Source organism: Hypanus sabinus, chromosome 13 (genome assembly GCF_030144855.1).
Source record: "Hypanus sabinus isolate sHypSab1 chromosome 13, sHypSab1.hap1, whole genome shotgun sequence".
Classification (NCBI taxonomy): domain Eukaryota; kingdom Metazoa; phylum Chordata; class Chondrichthyes; order Myliobatiformes; family Dasyatidae; genus Hypanus; species Hypanus sabinus.
Window position 1 is genome coordinate 101,757,859 of NC_082718.1, and position 22,119 is coordinate 101,779,977.

General features: G+C 40.4%; 1 protein-coding gene across 1 annotated transcript in view; it reads left to right on the plus strand.

The window, feature by feature from the left end:
- The window catches only part of ksr2 (kinase suppressor of ras 2), a 365,555-nt gene that overhangs the window by 117,669 nt on the left and 225,767 nt on the right, over positions 1-22,119 (plus strand). The window contains exon 4 of the mRNA XM_059986939.1: positions 12,352-12,852. Within this exon, the coding sequence (XP_059842922.1) occupies positions 12,352-12,852 (501 nt within the window). The remainder of the gene's footprint in view (positions 1-12,351; positions 12,853-22,119) is intronic.

The following is a 22,119-nucleotide window of genomic DNA, read 5'->3' on the forward strand; positions in this document are numbered from 1 at the left end:
AGGAATATTTAAGGAATAAATACTGACAATAATGAGAAATAAACTACCAGCTTTTCTTTCAAATTCTGCCATTGGATGCCCAGGTTCTGCCTCACCTGCAGTTTAAAATTTTATCTTGCACTTCAAACCATTTTCATTTCGCACTTCAAACCATTTTAATGACTGATTAGGCTTTAGTCATGTTCTAATTCATATTTCACGTAGTTTCATTTTTGCGATAATTTCTTTTATGATGTGAATGCCTTAAAGAGATTCCGTCATTAGATGTTAAACTAATAATGTTCTATCTGCCTTCTCAGATGGATGTAACAGACCCTTTGTCACTATTTTTTGGTGTTTACCTTTCTGTGAACATTAAATAAAATTAGTGTCATAACCAGGGGTCATTTGAAAAAAAGAGTTTTTCTTTCAAATAGTATGTGGACTGTATTTTCTCAGTGTCACCCCATGTATATACAATGTTCCTCAGATGGTTTTCCTTTTATGTCTTTGTTTGTCTTTGGACTGGCTCTGAGTTTTCACTTTGTTTTGCAGGTGTCTCATTTGGGATAATGGGGATTATTAAACTCCCTTTGTATTTATCACTTTTATTCAATATGGAATAATTTAATTAGCATGGTATTTTCAATGTCTTTTATTGTACTTGTTGTCTTTGGGGATTATTGCTTCATTTGGATACCTGTGTTGTCTGATTGGTCCTGGTTTGCTATGTGCTCCAGGGTGTATTTCAGGGGGCCATGTCAACCCCTCTTTGCTGGGTCACTGTGGTTCCTTGTCTGGTAAAACACTGACTGGGTTCTTCTGTGTTTTGTGAGTGAATTCAGCTTGTCAAGATTCTGTATCATTGGTCTGAGCTCTTGTTTGTTTTTCTGATTAACTTCTGTAATTAATCTTTCGATTTGTTTGAATTGCCCAAGACTCTGTGATTCCTGCGCTTGAGTTTGCTAATGACCTTCACAGTTGGTGCAAAGTAAAATGCTGGAAATCTGAAATAAAAACCCAATGAGTTAAGCAGCATGTGAGGGCAGTAGAACTGAATGAAATGAGAAAGCTTAGAAATCAAATGTATTTTAAGTAACAGACGATGGAAAGCTTGAGAAAACAATGGGAATATCTGTGATAGTCAGGGCACCAAGAGAAATCAAATGACATTAAATGGGGGTAAGCTTGATAAGAGTTGTAGAGGTTTGTTAATCACAGATGATCTGTTATTATAAATACGAGGAATTCTGCAGATGCTGGAAATCCAAAGCAACACAAACAAAATGCTAGAGGAACTCAGCAGGCCAGACAGCATCCATGGAAGTGAATAAACAGTTGATGTTTCGGGCTGAGACTCTTCTTCAGGACTGGAAAAGAAGGGGGGAACAGGGGAAGGAGGATAGCTAAAAGGTATTAGTTGAAGCCAGGTACATAGGAAAGATAATGGGCAGGAGCGGAAGGAATCTGTTAGGAGAGGAGAGTGGATGATAGAAAAGGAGGGAGGAGGGTTTCCAGGGAGAGATGAGGTAAAAGGCCAGAGTGGGGAATAGAAAAAGAGAGGGTGGGTAGGGTCACCAATCTCAACCTTTCACTCAAACCTGCTGACTAAGAGGTGCCATTGTAGTGTGGTGGACTGACCTCTACCTTCCTGAGGCCAGGCAGCAATTCTTCGGCACCTCCTCTTACCTATCCCTTGAAGAGGACTCCAAAAAACTACCTCTGACACCATCACTAACCTCATCAACTCTGGAGAATTCCCATCCACTGCTACCAAGCTCTTAGTTCCCTTACCCCACACTGCCTGCCTCTACCCTCTTCCCAAGATCCACAAACCTGACTGTCAGGGTAGGCTCATTCTCTCTGCCTGCTCTTGCCCCACTGAACTCGTGTCCTCATACCTCAACATTCTGTCCCCTTTGGTTCACTCCTTTCCCACCTACATCTGTGACACTTTTCATGCTCTTGATCTTCTCAAGAACTTCCAGTTCCCTAGCTCTGAATATCTCATTTTCACCATGGCTGTTCAGTCCCTATACACTTTTATACCCTATCAAGAAGGCCTTACAGCTCAATGCTTCTTTCTCAATAAAAGAACCAAACTTTTTTTCTCTACAACCACCCTCCATGTCTGGCAGAACTGGTCCTTACCCCCGATGATTTCTTTCTTCAGCTCCTCCTCCTTGCACCAGACTCGAAGAGTTGCAAAGGACACCCACATGAGCCCCAGTTATGCCTGCCTTTTTTGTTGGCTTGTAGAGCAGCCCATGTTCCAAGCCTTCCCTGACAATGTTCCCCAACTCTTCCTCTGCTATATTGACGACTGCATCATGCACCCATGCTGAGCTCATCAACCTCAACTACTTTGTCTCTAACTTCCTCCCTGCCCTTAAATTCACTTGGTGCATTTTTGACACGTCTCTCCCCTTTCTAAGCCTCTCTGTACCCATCTCTGGAAACAAACTGTCAGCCGACATCTTTTATAAATCTAGAGGTTCCCATGTTTATCTTGAATATATCTCTTCGCACCCTATCTCCTGTAAAAATGCTATTCCATTTTCTCAGTTCCTCCATCTCCACTGCATCTGTTCCCAGGATGAGGCTTTCCTTTCCAGGACATTCTTCTTTAAAGAATGCAGTTTCCTTTCCCTGACCACTGATGCTGTTCTCATCCATATCTCCTCCATTTCACCCCATCTTCCTGCTGTTTTTAGAGAGATAGAGTTCCTCTTATACTTATCTACCACCTGATGTGCTTCTGCACCCGACATAATTTCCACAACATTCGCCATCTCCAAAGGAATCCAATGACTAAACACATCTTTACCTTCCCCCATCTCTCTGTCTTACGCAGGGATCGCTCCCTCAATGATTCACTTGTCAATTCATCCCTCCTCACTAATCTTCCTCCCGTCACTTATCCCTGCAGGTGACCAAAATGCTATAGCTGCCCATTCACCTCCGTTTAGGGCCCCAAATGGAGCTTCCAAATGAGGCAACACTTCACCTGAGAAACTACCGGGGTTGTGTATTGTGTCTGGCACTCCCCATGAGGCCTTCTCTACGCTGGTGAGATCTGCCGTAATTTGGGGAACCGCTTCACTGAGCACCTCCACTCCTTCTGCCAAAAGTGGGATTTCTCAGTTGCCAAACATTTTAATTCTCATTCCTATTCCTGTTCTGACATGTCAGTCCATGGCCTCCTCTTGTGCCACAATGAGTCCTCCCTCAAGGTAGAGGAGCAACACCTTATAATCCATCTGGGTAGCCTCCAATCTGATTGCATGAATTTTGATTTCTCCTTCTGGTTAAGAAATTCCCTCCCTCTCCCCTCTTCTTCTATTTCCCACTCTGCCCTTTCACCTCTTCTCACCTGCCTATCACCTCCCCCGGATCTCCTCCTCCTTCCCTTTCTTCTATGGTCTACTTGTCTCTCTTATCAAATTCCTTCCTCTAGAGTCTAGACCTTTACCTTTCCCACTTGCCTGGCTTCTCTTATCACCTTCCAGGTATCCTACTTCCCCTGTTCCAGCCTTTTTATTCCAGCACCTCCCTCCCTTCCTTTCCAGTCCTGAAGAAGGGTCTCCGCGCGAATCATCGACTGCTGATTTCCATGGATGCTGCCTGACCTGCCAAGTTCCTCCAGCATTTTGTGTGCTGCTCTGTTATACCAGGCACAACCATCTAGTCAGTAATCTCATTTTTATGCTTAAATTTTGGGTTGTAGACAAATATTGATTAGAAAATGGAATACATTGTTTTGGGACTGCCCTGTATTCATAGGCTGTTGGAGGGGGATACACAAGACATCAATAAATGTGAAATACCCTTAGAGAGTAAGATCATATATTTTGGATATATACCTTAAGAATGGTTGAAAAGAGATAAATATTTCATGAATATACTGTTGGTGGCTGGTAAAAAGACTTTAACTAGGAAATGGTTATCACAGGAGAGCCCAACTTTAAATGCGTGGATGGAAATTACAATGGACATTTACAAAATGGAGAAGATAACGGCATCTGTTAATCTTAAGCTGGAACAATTTGATTCATACTAGGAAAAATGGTTTATCTGCATAATGCTTCATAGGCCTGATTTTATTCTCACAAATCAATGAATATGTTGTTAAAGAAAAATCACTCCCTACTTGTACATAGTTCTTTCCTTTTGCTTGTTTTTCCTTTCCACTCTTTTCTATAAGTGTATACCTCAGATAAATACTTTGTGGAGATTTATGATTATATGATATATATGTACAATGTCTGAAATATATCTTATGGAAATGTTTGATGATGAACCAATAAAAAATAAATTACAAAAAAATGGAATACATGCTCAAAGCTAAATTTATGTATAATAATTTAGTCATTAAAGAGCTGTATTCACTAGAGTTAGAACCTCATGTTATCTGTTATGTTAACAGTTGAAATCTGCTGTGGACGTTTGATTGCCCTTTATCAGATATTGTTTGCTTAAACAGATAATACAAAACCTACCTTCAAACTTTGTAATAGCATAAAATGGATACTTCTACTCACAATTTCTATTGTAAGGCAACATTAATATGGGCTGTAGTGCTGGGATAAGTTTTTGAAACACAACTAGTCATCTTTTCCGAGCCATCAATTGCATACCGATACAGTTTACGTTTTCTTGGGATTAGAAAATCCCAAGAGTTGGAGTTGAGGAAGCTTGAGCTGTGCCATGCCATATAGGAAGGTGGGAAGATAAGTAAGATTCACTTGGGGATCGTACTTAACGTCAGATCAAATAAACATTTCGTCTGACTGTTGCTAAGTAAATTGGTTGAGTGTCTGTCTAGGGAGCACCTGATTATTGAGCTTAGTTCACTGTCACTTGCCATGGTTGTAAGGCAGCTGTGAGACTTACACGTCTGATGCAGGAATCTCATCGATAAAACAGTAAAAGGTGTATTGCCAATTATCACTTCTTACTTGGATGTCAAACACTTTTACAATTTATTTGTGATTCCTCTGATTAAGATGTTAGGATAAATTTAATAAAGTGATTCTTTCAGTATCATATTTTGACTGCTGTGAGTCTGTGAGAATTAAAATGCAGAGAATAATGCTTTTCGTGGTAATTTATGTTCATTAAAACAGATACATGAAAGATCCAGATACCACTAGGGAATTTCTAAACCCCTTACACTGCTGGAAACCGAGGACAGTGACCTGTGCTCAAGATCTTGCTGCCTTCTGATGGCATTGGATTGTTCTCAGCATGTTCTCCTGATGGAACCGTTTTCCTTCTTGCACATTAACTAAAAACAGTGTGAAATCTTCCTTTTTAAGTGGGTTAAGACTTAAAGCAAGACAGGAGGTTGATAACGTCATAGAATTCAATTAGAATCATATTTATCATTATATTTGTTTCTTTTAAATCCATTTATGGATCAATTTGTTTAAAAAATGGATACTGATGTCACCAACAGAGGTACTGAATGAGTCATGGAGGAAGAAGAGATATTGGATCAGACAATGTTGACAGCTACAGTAAAAGGTTGTTCCATAGAGAACATCAGCTAACTCCAGTTGTCAGAATTCTACACTTGTGACATGAATACAAAACATACTGGAGGTTTGATGTGGGTATTCCTCGTTGTATTGCAACTGGTCCTACACAAATTTATTTCAGGGGAACTATGAAACTTGGAAAGATAATGGTATTCCATCTACAAATTGTCCTTATCCTCCAGGTGGTAGGGGTTGAGGGTTTAGTAGATGGTGCTGGAAGAGCCTAGGTAAGTAAATGCTGTACATTTTAAGATGGTACCAATAATAGCAGCCATAGTAGACCATTGATGAAGGAAGTGAGTGTTTGATATGGTGTTATCAATGAAGTGGACTGCTAAGTTTTGGCCAGTATTGATCTATTTTAATGTTGTACGAGCTGCACCTATCCATGCAAGTGGAGAGATACCATTCATCCTCCTGATTTGTCAATGAGGAGGCAGAAACTGAGTCATTCACCATGGAATGAATATCTACTCTGCTCACATTGCATCAATATTAATATGGCTCATGTCACTGAGTTCCTAGTCATTAATGACTAACAGGATCTTACTCTTCATTAGTTGGGACTCATGGGGTGTGAATATTATTTCCACATCAGCTTGTCCCAGAATGCCAACTGATTGGGGAGGAATGGGAAGCTTTACTATTCAAAGGCCTCTAAATGGAATTAAACATTGTAGAAACTTTGATGAACATCACCAATTCTGATCTTATTGTGGAAGGACATTGATGAAGCTAGGATATAAACCAGCTGTAGATATGGCCGGAGAGATGACAGGTGGAGTTTAACCCACCCAAATGTGAAATATTGCACCTTGGTAGGTCAAATATAAACAGACAATACATGGTTAAGGGCAAGACCCTTGACAGTGTTAATAAGCAAAAGGATCGTGAGGTCCAAATTCATAGCTCCCTGAAAGTGGCTACACAGGTTGATAAGAAAGCATATAGCATACCACCTTTATCAGTCGAGGCACCAAGTTCAGAAGTAAGTGAGTTATGTTGCAGCTTTATAAAACTCTAGTTAAGCCACATCTGGAGTATTGCATAGAATTCTGGTTGCCCCATTACTGGAAGGATGTCAAAGCTTTGGAGAGGGTGCGGAAGAGGCTTACGAGAAGGCTGCCTGGAATAGATGACACGTGCAATAACGAGAGGTTGGACACACTCAGGTTGTTTGTGTGGAGTGGCAGAATCTGAGGGGAGATCTAATAGAGGTGTGTAAGATAATCAGAGGCATAGACGGTATCTTTCTCCCAGGGTTGAAATGTTTGAGACCAAAGGCAAGCATTTAAGGTGAGTGGGGGTAAGATCAAAGGAGATGTGAGGACAAGTTTTTTATACAGACGGTGCCTGGAATGCACTGCCTGGGTGGTGGAACAGGCCGATGTATTAGGGACTTTTAAGAGACTTTTAAATAGACACATGGATGTGAGGGAACTGGGCATTGTGTAGGCAGAAGGGATTAGTTTAGTTGGCCATTTGATTAATAACTTGATTGGTTCAGCACAACATTGTGGGCCGAAGGGCCTGTTCCATTGCTGTTCTGTTGTACATTCCATGTTTTAAGTCACTAAATATATCTGTATCTTGCTCACTGTCCTGAGGATATGCCTACAGCAATGTTATGGGGTTGAAGGAGCTCATTTGAAATATCAACTTTATGAACCTCACTTCTTTATAGTGAGATATGATGCTGGTCAGTGGGTAGCTGTCTCATTGGCTCATTAAATGACATTTGATCAAGTAGCTGCCTTGATGTCCCAGGCAGTCACTCATTTCACCTCTGCATTTCAGCTCCTTTACCCAGCTTTGCACTAAGGCTTTATTGAGGTCTGGAGGGGAGCAATCTGCACAAAACTTGACCAGCAGTGACCACCTTATTGGTGAATATTTATTCATTTTACAGCATGGCAACAGGCCCTTCCAGCTCAATGAGCCTGCACCACCCAATTACACCCATGTGACTCATTAACCCTTGCCTCTTTGGAATGTGGGAGGAAACTGGAGTACTCAGAGGAAACCATTGTGGTCATGGGGAGAACATGCAAACTCCTTACAGACAGCAGTGGGAACTGGACCTAGATCGCCTTGCTTGATAGCTGCTTGATAAACTATCAATAGTAGTGTCCATGTGAAGATTGACCATAGATTACTGAGGCAGATTTCAGCTGAACAAAATTTAATAATTCTTCTAACCTGTCTTATTGTTATCTAATAATGCTCATAAAATTATCTTTACTTAGTTCAGATGTATCTGGATCAGCAGAATGGAATAATTATAGCCAGTGTGGAAACTTTTAGTCATGTACAAATCTGTTAATTTTCCAGGTAACTTACTAATCGTGCGTATACTTTAAAGACATCAGTTTTTTTGTAAGGTATCTGAAAAGTCATTTCTTTCAGATCAATTCATCTTGAACATAGTTGCCAATGTGTAATAATTTTTGATATTTTGTTTCTTGCTTAAGATTTAATTTTCCACATCTTTCTCAGCTTTTACCTTCCTTATTTTGGTCCTGCAAAGGCTCTTCACTATTGTTCAGAAATGCTTATACTCCCAGGCAAAAATTCCAATATAAACATTATTACAAGAATAAAATGCAGCACCTGCTGAAAATCTGAAATTAAAACTGAATGCTGTAACTATTCAATAGATACATATTACAAAAACTGAAACTGTAACTTAACTGTATCCTCTCTCAGGTCTTCCCAAGCATCCTGTCATCCAGTGACCTGGACAGGGCACAGCATCAGAGTTTTAGCCAAACCACTGTTATACATTTTAACATAACCTTGGTTTTATAGTCTTCATCCCTATTGATAATGTTCAGGATCCCATGTACTATTATATTTAGTTCTCAAACTGTCATGTCAACATCCACAATTAGTGCATGTACGCATCCAAATTGCTCTTTTCCCTCGCCTGCCCGTTTATTAAGAACTGTAAAATTTATTTAGCTTTTCCTTCCTGTATTCTTCATGTACTATTACCTTGCCAGGGTATAGAGTATAATAGTTGAGGCATCATGCTGCATTTGTCTAAAATAATGGTGAGAGCGCATTTGGAGTATTGTGTACAATTCGAAGAATATAGCAGAAATAGAGACTGGGTTAATTCACACTGGAATAAAAGAAGCTGAGGGATGATCTTTTAGAGTTACATAAAATTATGATGGATAGTCAAAGATGGTCTTTTTCCCAGGTTAGGGAAGTTTAAAACTAGAGGGCACAGGTTTAAGGTGAGCGAAATTTAAAGGAGATCTGAGGGCTAAGTTTCTCACACAGAGGGTGGTGGACTTCTGGAATAAGCTGCCAGAGGACGATCCAGTGATCACAGTTGTAAGATATTTGTAAAGGCACTTTGCTAGGTAAGACACAGGGGAATAGGGGCCTACAGCAGGATAATGTGATTTCAGTTGAAAGCCCATCACCCCTACTGGGGCAGCAGCTGGCCAGACTGCTCTGTCCTGGGCCAGTCTTTCAAGTTGCCCATTGAAGATCCTTCCTTTCCCAGGGATGAAGCATTGGTGTTTCTGTTGCTCTGGGCTTTTGCGGGATGGGATCGCCAGCCCCGCCCAACCTTCTGCCTTTTGCATGTGGGCTTGGGACTGTCTGCAGCAAAGTTAGTTGAAAGTAGAGTTGGGCCAGTTTCTTTGCTGACTGATTCTAGGAATCCTGTAGAAATTTGAGTGAACACTTTATTGCTTAAGTTTGATCTGGTATATGGTCATCCATTCTTCTACCCCATCTATCTCCCTTTGAAATTTTATTTTCCAACTTGCTGTCTACTGCACTTACAAGATTTGTATCATTTGCAATCTGTGTCCTGAACAGTCAAGTTCAGGGCCAGCTATTACCTGGTTCAGACCCACTGCCCCTATCCCCCATTCTCCATTCCCTTGAACTTAACATCTTTGATCCAGAGATTGACTTACTGACCTAGATGGTATTTGAGACAAGTGTCAAAGCTCTAAAAACAGCAAGGAAGAGTTGTAGGTGAACTTGAACAAACCCTGCAGTTGCCATTAGGGAAGTACTTATTGATGGTAAAACCCTTATTACAGATTACATAGTCAAAGTTTTTCAATGTTTCTGACTGTCCCTGTCAATCAGAAGCATTGAAAATGAGCTAAAATTAGAATAAATCAATCATTGAAAATCAATCAAAATGTTTAAAGTTAAATAATCCAAGACCAGATTCCCCAAAGTAATGACCTTCATGCCTAAGGGGAGTTCCACAGTAGTGTTTAGCTGGGAAATTGTGGAAGGACTCAACCAGTAAATTTGGTGCTCTGGTGTTTGAATAGAAGTCCCAACATTTACCAGCTGTTAAGCTGACAAATGTCAGCGCTTGGTGCAGGAATCTGTGCCAATTATGTTTTACAAATAAAGTTGTGATCATTGTACCAATCCTAGGAGAATGCCAGTGTGTAACTTCCTTCAGCCATAATAATAACTTTGACTATAATTGGTTTATCATTGTACTAAGATGCAGTGAAAACCTTTGTTTTACATGCCATCCAGATAAATCATTTCAGTCATAAGTATATTGAATTGGTATAATAGGAAGAGCATTAGCAGAATGTAGAATATATACAGAGAAAGTAAAGTGCCAGTAGATATATGAGTTGCAAGGGTCGTAATAGATAGGTTAAAGATCAAGAGTTCATCTTTATTATATAAGAGGTCTATTGGAGAGTCATCTAAATGCCTGATAGTCGCTATCCTCGAGCCTGGTAGAATATTCAAGCTCTTCTATCTTCATCCTGATGGAAAGTAGTGAGAAGGGAGAATGACGAGGCTGGAGGGTCTTGGATTATGTTGGCCACTTTGCTGAGACAGTAGAAAGTGTAAGTAGAGCCAACGGAGTGGAGGCTGATTTTTATGATAGTCTGGGCAATTTCCTGTTGTCTTGGTCAGAGCAGTTACCATTCCAAGCTGTGATGGATTCGGATAAGATGATCTCTTTGCAGCATTGATAAATATTGGCGAGGGTCTTTAGGGACATACCGAATTTCCATTGTTTTCTGATAAAGTATAGGTGCTGATGTCTTTTTTGGGTCATAGTGTTTGCATGATTAGATTATCCATAATAATTCTGTTTTCTGTCTCTCTGCCAGTTCTGTATCTTGTGGCACGACTCTTTTATTGTATGGGCTTCAGTTTTACAGACATGTTCATTATGTCACTCACTTTATAGAATGGCTTTGAAAATCCACTTTAAACAGCACGAACTGCATTACCTTCATCAACCTTTGTCTTAAAAAATACAGTTAGTTGAGCACAATTTCCCTTCAAAAATGAGCACAGGCTTTCCTTTGTTAATTTCTGCAGGTCAAATGATCATTATTTTTCTAGAATTTTTACCTTTGTTGTGCTTAAATTGACTGGCTTGTTAATACTTAATTCATCTTTATATCCCTTTTGAGTAGGGATCCAGTAGTCTAGTGTCACCCCAGTCTCTATTGTGGATTTGGAAGGTTAATAAATCTGCAGTTTCAACTGGATGGGTTGCTTCTGATGGATATACAATTACATGTTAACTTCAGAAGACATACCCTTTCCAGATACTTTAATGCAGTCAGAAACATGCTCTTTCATTCTTCCTATTAATTTGGCAGCATTATTTCCCCTTGGTAAAAGCAAATGAAAAGTTTTCATTTAAGCAATGATCTCTGCCGTCATATGTAAATCTGCTGCTTAGTTCCCAATGAATGTAGAATGCACCATCTTTTCCTTTTTATGGTTCTCTTTACCCTGTTGTTTACATCCTCTCTGATCTTTCTGCTTGATTCCCATTCTATTCATTTGATGGCTGCGATACATTCCCTTTCCTGCTTTGACTTAAGTTTTTATTTTGCACTCTAGGGAAGTCTAACATTGGTTACTGTACCTTTTCCCTAGAAGGAAAGTTGGTGCATTGTAGTGAAGCAGAGAAAGAGATCTTTGAGTCTATCAACACACACAAAATGCTGGTGGAACACAGCAGGCCAAGCAGCATCTATAAGGAGAAGCACTGTCGACGTTTCGGGCCGAGACGTCAACAGTACTTCTCCTTATAGATACTGCCTGACCTGCTGTGCTCCACCAGCATTTTGTGTGTGTTGTTTGAATTTCCAGCATCTGCAGATTTCCTCGTGTTTGCTCTTTGAGTCTATGTTGGCTATCAGAGCATCCCATCTCTCTCAATCCCCACGTTTATTGCCTTGTAACCTATTCTCTTCCATGTGTCAGTCAAAGTCCCTTGAATTCTTATGCCACCTGAGAATACTAGGGATGATGTTCCTGTGAATAGCCTTGGAATGTTTTGATATGTTAATGGAACTCTATCTATGGTGCACAATAGGCTTGTTGGATGATTCAGTCTGGCCTGCCTCAGGTACTTGAAGTTAGCTGTTCTACAAGTCCTTGTGCTGAAAACAACACACCTTTCTCCTGAAAATTACATTAATGTCTTAGATTTGCCTTTGATGCTGAGCATCTCGGCTTAGTAGCTGCTGAATTACCTTGGAATGACTGAGAATATTTCAAACATTCAAAATCATGTAAAGATAAAGCAAAAACCATTATGATTTAATATTATTAATTATTGAAATGCCAAATCTCATCTCTGACCAATAGTTAACATAAAATAAATACAATATATGTCCCTGATCATTAGATAAAACCTATCTCTGATTCAATTGATGTTAAACTAATGACTTCCTTTTACTAAGAAAAATGGTTGAGGCCAATTGCAACATAGTTAACCATCTTTTGAAGCTTATAACAAAATTGTTTTCACTTTTAATGGACTTAATAATGTCTTGTGTTTTTGAAATGCAGGGAGTAGCCATTCCAGCCAGGACTGGGTTATCCAGTGGCCTACAACAGAAACTGGGAAAGAGAATACTCCCGTCAGCCAAGCAGAGCCAGTCATGTGGCCCGGATGCAATATCACATTGAGCCCCAAGATATCATCAAAGTTCATGCAGCAAGACTTCCATTCAGTGCCTGTGCTCGGAACCAATTGTACTTACACAGACAGATTGACCATTGGAGATCCTATTGGACTTTATCCTACATTTGAGAGTGGGCCAAGTTCTCTGCCACCATCTCCACGGCAGCGCCATCCTGTTCATACCCCCCCTCGAACCCCTCCCATAGTGACAACAATGACACCTCCAGGAACGCCACCTGTGAGGAGAAGGAACAAATTGAAACCTCCTGGAACTCCTCCTCCAACTTCTCGCAAATTGATTCACCTCATCCCTGGATTCACATCACTACACCGAAGTAAATCACATGAGTTCCAGCTAGGAAACAGGGTGGAAGAAACGCACACCCCAAAGTAAGTTAAACATTCTTAATTAATTGTTAAATCTTTGTGAAGCTTGTTTTGATTAATAGCTGGTTTCACTCTTAAAATAAACATATTTTAAGATAAAATTGATTTTATATACATCTTCCAGTATCTATATTGACTGTGAAAGCAATAGTTCAGTGAAAATAGATCTAAACGTGTTAGGATTCTTTTCAGCAAAATAGACTCCAGATTAGCAAGTACTATTCAAACAACGACAAACACTTCATGTTAAATTCCAGATAGTTGTGACCGGAAAATATTGGACTCGATTTAAAAAAAAGTGACTTTTAAAGTACAAGTTGTTAGTTTAGGCATATTGTTTTAATATATTAACCTTGCTGAATATACGGAGTAGTGATGGATACTGAGTGTAATAAAAAGGCAATCAGTCGGCTTGAAAGTCTGTGAAGATAACAGTACTAGAACTGTAAAGGAAGTGTAACATAAAGTTGAATTCAGTATCAAAAGGTAAAAAGAGAGGGCAAAAAAATTTGAATTTGGAAAGAGGATGAAGGCATGGAAAGGAAAAACTAAAATAAAATCTCTTATCAATCTCCAACAATTAAAATCCATAAGAATAAGTTCCAGGCTTATAATAATTATTTTCTTTAGTACCAGAGTGGTTCTTATTAATATTTATGAAGCAATTCAAAGGTTGCATATACTGAACTGGCTGATTTGATGTTCTGCGGTGAGTTTTGGTTTCCAGCTATTATGTAAATACAACGTCAACTCATGCAATATATTTAAGTAATAAGTAAGACCTTATAGTGTCATTTTTGTGAATTTAATACTGGACCAATACTATAGAAAGAAGCAATCTTGCATTTTTAAGTTTTAAGTGCATGCCTGTCCCTTGCCTGATATCGGTATAACATGTAAGCATAAATATGTTAAATAAAGTGGCATTAGAGTCACTATTATTTTACAATTCATCCTGCGTCATTACCACTCTCGTCAGCACAATTTTAACATAGATACTAAGTCAATCATATTAAACCGTTTAATTGCTGTGATAAGTTAACACCTATTTCTGTTTTTAAATCACACGTGTGTAAATCCAAAATGAATGGACAGTGAGAAAGAATTCTGAAAAGCGAACTAATTGAAGTTTTGCTGGCTCTGACAGGGCCCCCTTCTGTGTGACATATTTGCTTTGGTTCTGTTCTGGAGAGAGTCAGTGTATCAAGTTGTGCAGTTGTAGACAACAAACATTCAGCATTCTAGAATGCTGATCAATAAACATGAACCTGCCTCTACATGCTAATCAATTCCAAAAAAGTATTAAAATCTAGGCTTTTTTAAAGCAGTGTACCCTTTTAAAACATTTAGTTTAACTGTTTTTCTAGAATGTTGCTTTTTAATAACTCATGTCTAAATCCGAGTCTAATCTAAATTCACCCTTGTTTCTAAGCACAAGCAAACAGTCCCAGTTTTGTCTGACTGTAAAATGGTCTCCTGTTCCAGATTCAATAAGACCCTTAGCCCATTTACTGTCAAAGCAAGACACCAGTTGGAGCTGCAAAGTCGTGTAGTCACAGGGTAGTGCAGCACAGGCGGAGACCAGTCAGCCAATAGAATCCTGATCAACACATATGAAATGCTGGAGCAACTCAGCAGGCCATTTAAGAAAGGGAAGGGGGAGGAGCACCAGAGGGAGGTGATGGGAAGGTAAGCAGATAAGGTGAGAGAGGGAAATGGGAATGGAGACTGGTGAAGGGGAGGGGGGGGGGCAATTACTGGAATTTCAAGAAATTGATATTTATGCCATCAGGTTGGAGGCTAACCAAATGGCTATAAGGTGTTGCTTCTCCAACCTGAGTGCAGCCTCATCACTGCAGTAGAGGAGGCCAAGGACTGACATGTTGGAATGGGAATGGGAAGTAGACTGGAAATGGGTGGCCACTGGGAGATCCAGCTTTTTCTGGCAGACAGAGCATAGGTGCTCGGCGAAGCGGTCTCCCAATCTACGTCAAGTCTCACTGATATACAGGAAGCCACACCAGGAGCACTGAATACAGTAGATGACCCCAACAGACTCAGAAGTGAGGAGTTAACAGACAATAGACAATAGACAGTAGGTGCAGGAGTAGGCCATTCAGCCCTTCTAGCCATCACCGCCATTCACTGTGATCATGGCTGATCATACACAATCAGTACCCCATTCCTGCCCTCTCCCCATATCCCTTGACCCCGCTATCTATAAGAGCTCTATCTAACTCTCTCTTGAATGCATCTAGAGACTTGGCCTCCACTGCCTTCTGGGGCAGAGCATTCCACTTATCCACCACTCTCTGGGTGAAAAAGTTTTTCCGCATTTCTGTTCTAAATGGCCTACCCCTTATTATTAAACTGTGGCCTCTAGTTCTGGACTCACCCATCAGCGGGAACATGCTTCCTATCTCCAGTGTGTCCAATCCCTTAATAATCTTATATGTTTCAATCAGATCCCCTCTCATCCTTCTAAATTCCAGTGTATACAAGCCCAGTCGCTCCAATCTTTCAACATATGACAGTCCCACCATTCTGGGAATTAATCTTGTGAACCTACGCTGCACTCACTCAATAGCAAGAATGTCCTTCCTCAAATTTGGAGACCAAAACTGCACACAATACTCCAGGTGGGGTCTCACTAGGGCCCTGTACAGCTGCAGAAGGACCTCTTTACTCCTATACTCAATTCCTCTTGTTAAAAAAGCCAGCATGCCATTAACTTTCTTCACTGCCTGCTGTACCTGCATGCTTGCTTTCATTGACTGATGTACAAGAACACCTAGATCTTGTTGTGCTTCCCCTTTTCCTAACTTGACTCCATTTAGATAGTAATCTGCCTTCCTGTTCTAGCCACCAAAGCAGATAACCTCACAATTATCCACATTCAACTGCATCTGCCATACTTTTGCCCACTCACCCAACTTGTCCAAGTCACCCTGCATTCTCATAACATCCTCCTGACATTTCACACTGCCACCCAGCTTTGTGTCATCAGCAAATTTGCTAATGTTACTTTTAATTCCTTAGTCTAAATCATTAATGTATATTGTAAACAGCTGCGGTCCCAGCACTGAACCTTGCGGTACCCCACTGGTCACAGCCTGCCATTCCGAAAGGGACCTGTCAATCGCTACTCTTTGTTTCCTGTCAGCCAGCCAATTTTCAATCCATGTCAGTACCCTGCCCCCAATACCATGTGCCCTAATTTTGCCCACTAACCTCCTATGTGGGACTTTATCAAAAACTTTCTGGAAGTCCAGGTACACTACATCCACTGGATCTCCCTTGTCCATTTTCATAGTTACATCCTCAAAAAACTCCAGAAGATTAGTCAAGCACGATTTTCCCTTCATAAATCCATGCTGACTCGGACTGATCCTTCTACTGCTATCCAAATGTGTCGTAATTTCCTCTTTTATAATTGACTCCAGCATCTTCCCCACCACTGACATCAGGCTAACTGGTCTATAATTCCCTGTTTTCTCTCTCCCTCCTTTAGTGAAAAGTGGGACAACATTAGCCACCATCCAATCAGCAGGAACTGTTGCCTCACCTGGAAGGATTGTTTGGAGCCCTGAATGGCAGCCAGTTGACTTTGTGTCTTCCAGTTGTCTAGGTGCTTCAATGCAAAGTGGGGAGTATTAGATTCCCCCTTCTCCAGCCCTTTATCTCTTTCACCAATCAACTTTCAAGCTCGTTACTTCACCCCCTCCCCCTTTCTCGGTTTCACCTATCACCACCTTGTACTTCTTCCTCCCCTCCCACCCCCCCCATCTTTCCCTGACCTCCTTTTTTCCAGTCTTGATGAAGTATCTTGGCCTGGAACGTCGACTGTGTACTCTTTTCCATAGATACTGCCTGACCTGCTGAGTTAGAAATATAGAAAACCTACAGCACAATACAGGCCCTTCAGCCCACAATGCTGTGCCGAACATGTACTTACTTCAGAAATTACCTAGCCCTCTATTTTTCTAAGCTTCATGTGCTTAGCCAAGAATCTCTTAAAAGACCCTGTCATATCTGCCTCCACCACCTTTGCCGGCAGCCCATTCCATGCACTCACAACTCTACATTAAAAAAAAACTTACCCCTGACATCTCTGTACCTACTCCAGTTCCTCCAGCAATTTTGTGTGTGTTGATTTGGATTTCTGGCATCTGCAGATTTTCTCGTGTTTGTAATGGAATCCTGATGCATGGTCTTGACCCAAAAGGTCGATTACATCTTAGTCTCCACACATGAGTTCCGCCAGCAGTATTTTTTTAGTTCCATAGAATCCACTTTTTCATTAAATTCCCGAATTTGTTCTCTTACTGATATTTAACCAATTACCTTCTCCTGGCTTCTGTTGACTCACCAACCCTTGACGTGGTATATTCAAAATCCTAAACATGCAGTACGTAATATTGTCCACATGCCATTTCTAACTCTTCTGTTAGTCATCTTAAATGCGTATACCCTGGTTATTAATCTTCAGTCATTAGAACTTAAGTACCTGTCAACTTTTATCTAAGATGTCTTCACACTAAAAAGAACAAAAACTAAACATCTTAAAAAAAAACAAAAGCGTAGAAAATAATGGGATGTGGAGGCAGAGGATGGGGGAAAAAGACACAGAGTTTCAAAAAGCAAAAACAAAGAAGAAGAGAATGCAGATAAAGACCTATAAATGTATGTGAATGCAAAATGATCTTTTGGAAGGTAAAGAACCTAATGAACTAAATGATTACTTCTTGTTCTGAGTGTTCTTCATGCTTTCATCCAGGAAAAGCAAATACAAAGGGAATGATTTTAAATGAAATTATACCATGCACTATTACTTTGACTAATTTCAATCTATAAAATGTGAAACAATAGAATTTTACATAATTGGTCAATGACTGTTAATTAAGATATCCCTCAGTATAATTTCCAGGCTGCTATGACTAAAAGTGTACAGCTAATCATGGTATTACTAATTATTTGCCAAATTATATTGTCACTCAGTGAACTGAATAGTATGTTTATCTTGAGGAGTTGCAATTTAATTTTTGATTAAATACTCAGAAACAAGCTGCTAAAGAAGTGAAGTGGCCTTTCTAGAACCGTTAAGTTTTCAGTGAAACTAGAAGAGTGGATAATGACTTTTGGAGGTTTGAAGGCACAATATCAGGGTTTATAAATGGGGGAAAAAAACAGATTTGCTGAAAAATTTAAATAAAAAATTGGTGTGGACTCTCAATTGGTTAGGTAACATCTTAAGGAGAGGGAGAATTAATGATTCATTATTCTGATAAAAAAGTTATTGACTTGAAAATTCAGCCCTGATTCTTTTTCAACGGATGTTAGCCAGCCCGCCAGTTGTCCACAGCACTTTCAGTTAAAATGGTGCATCATTTGGGGAAATAAGCACAGGAGATGAACTTTCAACTCTCTAATACACTCTACAATTCAATTAGGTTATAGTAGCTCTGTACCTACAGTGAAAACTAACATCTAAAAGATGGGGATGTTTGTGGTCCCTCTCTTGTTAGTTGTATAATGGCCTACTACTACTCAGTAATTGAAAGAACAATCCCACAGGACTTCCATCTTCTTTTATTATACTTAACTTTTTCAATATATGGGCCTGCACTATCTGCTAATACCAAGTTGCTCTTGAGGAGTTGGTGCTGAATAATATTAAAAAGCTGTATACACAATGTGCTGGAGGAGTGGCATCTATGGATGGGAATAACAGTCGATGTTTTGGGCCGAGACCCTTCATCAGGACTTAATGAGTATTTTGTGTATTGCTCTAGATTTCCAGCATCTGCAGTCCCTCTTGTGTCTCTTTAAAAAGCTGCAGCCCTTCAGGTGAAGGTATTCTGTTTTAGGATAGGGAATTCAGGATTTAGATTTAAAATTGGGGCATGGAAGGAAATTTGCTGATGATGATATTTCCGTGTACCTCTGCCCTTTTCTTATTTAGTGATAGAGGTCATAGGTAACAGGTTCTATCAGAGTAGCCTAAGTGAATAACTGCAGAGTATTGTGTAGAACTGTAGTTGTGGAAGGAATATTTATTTAGACTAGGAGGTGGGAAGTCGATTAAGTGGGGTGCTTTGTTTGCAATTATATCAGCATTCTTAACTGTTATTGCAGATGCATTTTATTTAGGTAAGTTCAGAATATTCCATCACACTCTTGTTAGTGTTTTGTGAGATGATTGGAAGGTTTTGGGGTGTAAGTGAGTCAGGTTTTACGAGGTCTGCAACCCCTAAACTGCTGTTGTAGTCACAGTATCCATGTGGCTGTTGCAATTGAGTTCTTGGTGAATTGTATTCCCAGGGTGTTGATGACGGGAAACTCCGTGATGAAAAATCATATTTAAGGTCAAAGATAAGTAATTAGATTCTCAGTTATTGGTGATGGTCTGTGCTTGGCACTCAAACTGTGCAAATATTGCTAATAACTCCTCAGCCCATGCCTGGATGTTGTCCAGGTCTTGCAGCATGCAGACATGGGCTGCTATGTTTGCCAAGAGGTGACAAATGGAATTGAACACTGTGTAGTCCTTTGTCTGATGTTCTAATGGGAAGAAAATGGGAAGAATTAGCTGAAGTTGCAGAATTAATTAGCTCATTCTACATTTGCTACCATATCATACCAATACCATACCAATCTACATAGCGTCCATATTATTCTATATGACCAACTTGATGTCTCAATCATTTTTTAAGCAGTCTTAAAAAGCAGCCAGACAGTCAGCCATTCTTGTCTGGCATGTGGTGTCAGGATTGCTCTCATTTCAGATTAACTGGATCACAGTATGAACTCTTCTGGCAGGACCCTTATTTATTTTTTTTTTTTACGAGGCCATGCTCAACCCAGCACGGATGGAAAGCATGCTCAGGGATGGCCTGAGTTGGATTCGAACTCTGGAGCCTTCGCTCCAGAGTCCAGCACTGATGCCATTGCGCCACCAGCCGGCCATGTCTCAAATAAAGAATGTACAAAGCATGGTTAGTAAGCTTGCAGATGATACTAACATTGGTGGTGTGGCAAATCACATGCGATCTTGATCAGCGAAGTAAATGGGTTAAGGAATGGCAAATGGGGTTTAATTTGGATAAGTGGTAGGTGTTGCATTTTGGAATGTCAAACCTAAGTAGGACTTTCACAGTGAATGGCAAGTCCCTGGGGGGGGGGGGTGTTGTAAAACAGGGGGACCTTGGAGTACGTGAATCACTGATAGATAGGGTGGTGAAGAAGGCTTTTGGCATGCTGGCCTTCATTAGTCAAGAGACTGAGTAGTCGGGAGGTCATTGTGCAGTTGTACAGGATGTTGATGAAACTGCACTTGGAGTATTGTAACACACTCAAAATGCTGGAGGAACTCAGCCGTCCAGGCAGCATCTATGGAAAAGAGTACAGGGTCGACATTTTGGGCCGAGACTCTTCGGCAGGAATTGGAGTATTGTATTCCGTTTCTGCCACCCACTATAGGAAAGATGTTATGAAACTGGAAAGAGTGCGGAAAACATTTACATCGCCGTTGTCAGAACTTGAGGGGCTGAGTTATAGGAAGAGGTTGAACAGGCTAAGACCTTATTCCTTGGTGTGTAGAAGAATGAGAAGTTACAGAGATGTATAAACACATGAGGTAAGTGCATGCAGTCTCTTTTCCAGGATTGGTCAATCAAGAACTAGAGGGCATAGGTTTAAGGCGAAGGGGGAAAGAGTTAATAGGAACTTGGGGCGACATTTTTATACAAATGGCGGAATGTAAGTGGGATGAACTGCCAGAGAAGGTAGAATAACAACTTTTAAAAGATAGTTGGTCAGTACATGGTTTGGAAAGGTTTAGAAGGTTATAGGCCAAAGGCTAGCAAATGGGACTAGCTTGGGTGGTGCATCTCGACTAGTATCACTTGAAGGATCTGTTTCTGAGCTGTATAACTCTATGGATAATAGATATGTCAGGCTTTGAAGTTACAAATTGAGGTGGGATGAAACTCTACTGGTGGCCCATGTTTTCTCAGTGGAGGTTGTCCTCACTCCGTGATGGGCACTCCTGATAAAACTGTCATGGACAATGATATCTGCAGAACTGATGAGAATGAAATCTGTAGTTCACTTGTGCTAGCATTCACATCATGTATTGTATCTGGTCTGATAGCTGACTCAATAAATAGGTCTGCTTGTCCACTATTACCTATCAATTTTTTTATGATAGTCATTCAATTCCCTCACACAAGCTACATTCTGTGCCCCTGCCAACCTTAAAAAGATCTTTAAATGGTTCTCAACGTGGGGGATTGCTTAGTTACCAGATGTAGGAGGCTGGATGGTAATCAGCTATTTTTGACAATGTTTGAACTGCTGCCAGTAGATTTCAAGGGGTCCAGAGTATGATGTGTGTATCTGCAAAATTCCTAACTGATCACTTATTCTTCACCACATATTGAGGTTTAGTGATGGCAGAGTCAAGTCAAGTCAAGTTGCTTTTTATTGTCATTTCCACCATAAACTACTGGTACAGTACACAGTAAAAACAAAACAACATTCCTCCAGGACCAAGGTGCTACATGAAGCAACACAAAACTATACTAGACTATGTGTCACAACTCAAGGCTACACTAGATTACAGACCTACACAGGACTGCATAAGGTGCACAAAACAGTGCAGGGCAGTACAATAATTTATAAATAAATAAATAATAAACAAGACAATAGGCATAGTAGAAGACAAATTTCAATATCATAAATTATGTAGATGTCAGTCTGGACTGGGTATTGAGGAGTCTGATGGCTTGGGGGAAGAAACTGCTGCACAGTCTGGTCGTGAGAGCTCGAATGCTTCGGTACTTTTTGCCAGATGGCAGGAGGGAGAAGAGTTTGTATGAGGGCTGCGTGGGGTCCTTCACAATGCTGTTAGCTTTGCAGGTGCAGCGTGTGGTGTAAATGCCTGTAATGGTGGGAAGAGAGACCCCAATGATCTTCTCACTATCCACTGCAGAGTCTTGCGATCCGAGATGGTGCAATTCCTGAACTAGGCAGTGATGCAGCTGCTCAGAATGCTCTCAATACATCCGCTGTAGAATGTGGTGAGGATGGGTGGGGGGCGGGGTGGTGGTGAGAGATGGACTTTTCTCAGCCTTCGCAGAAAGTAGAGGCACTGCTGAGCTTTCTTGGCTATGGAGCTAGTGTTGAGGGACCAGATGAGATTCTCTGCCAGGTGAACACCAAGAAATTTGGTACTGCAACACTGACTAAAAAGGAAGTTTGTAATTAGTC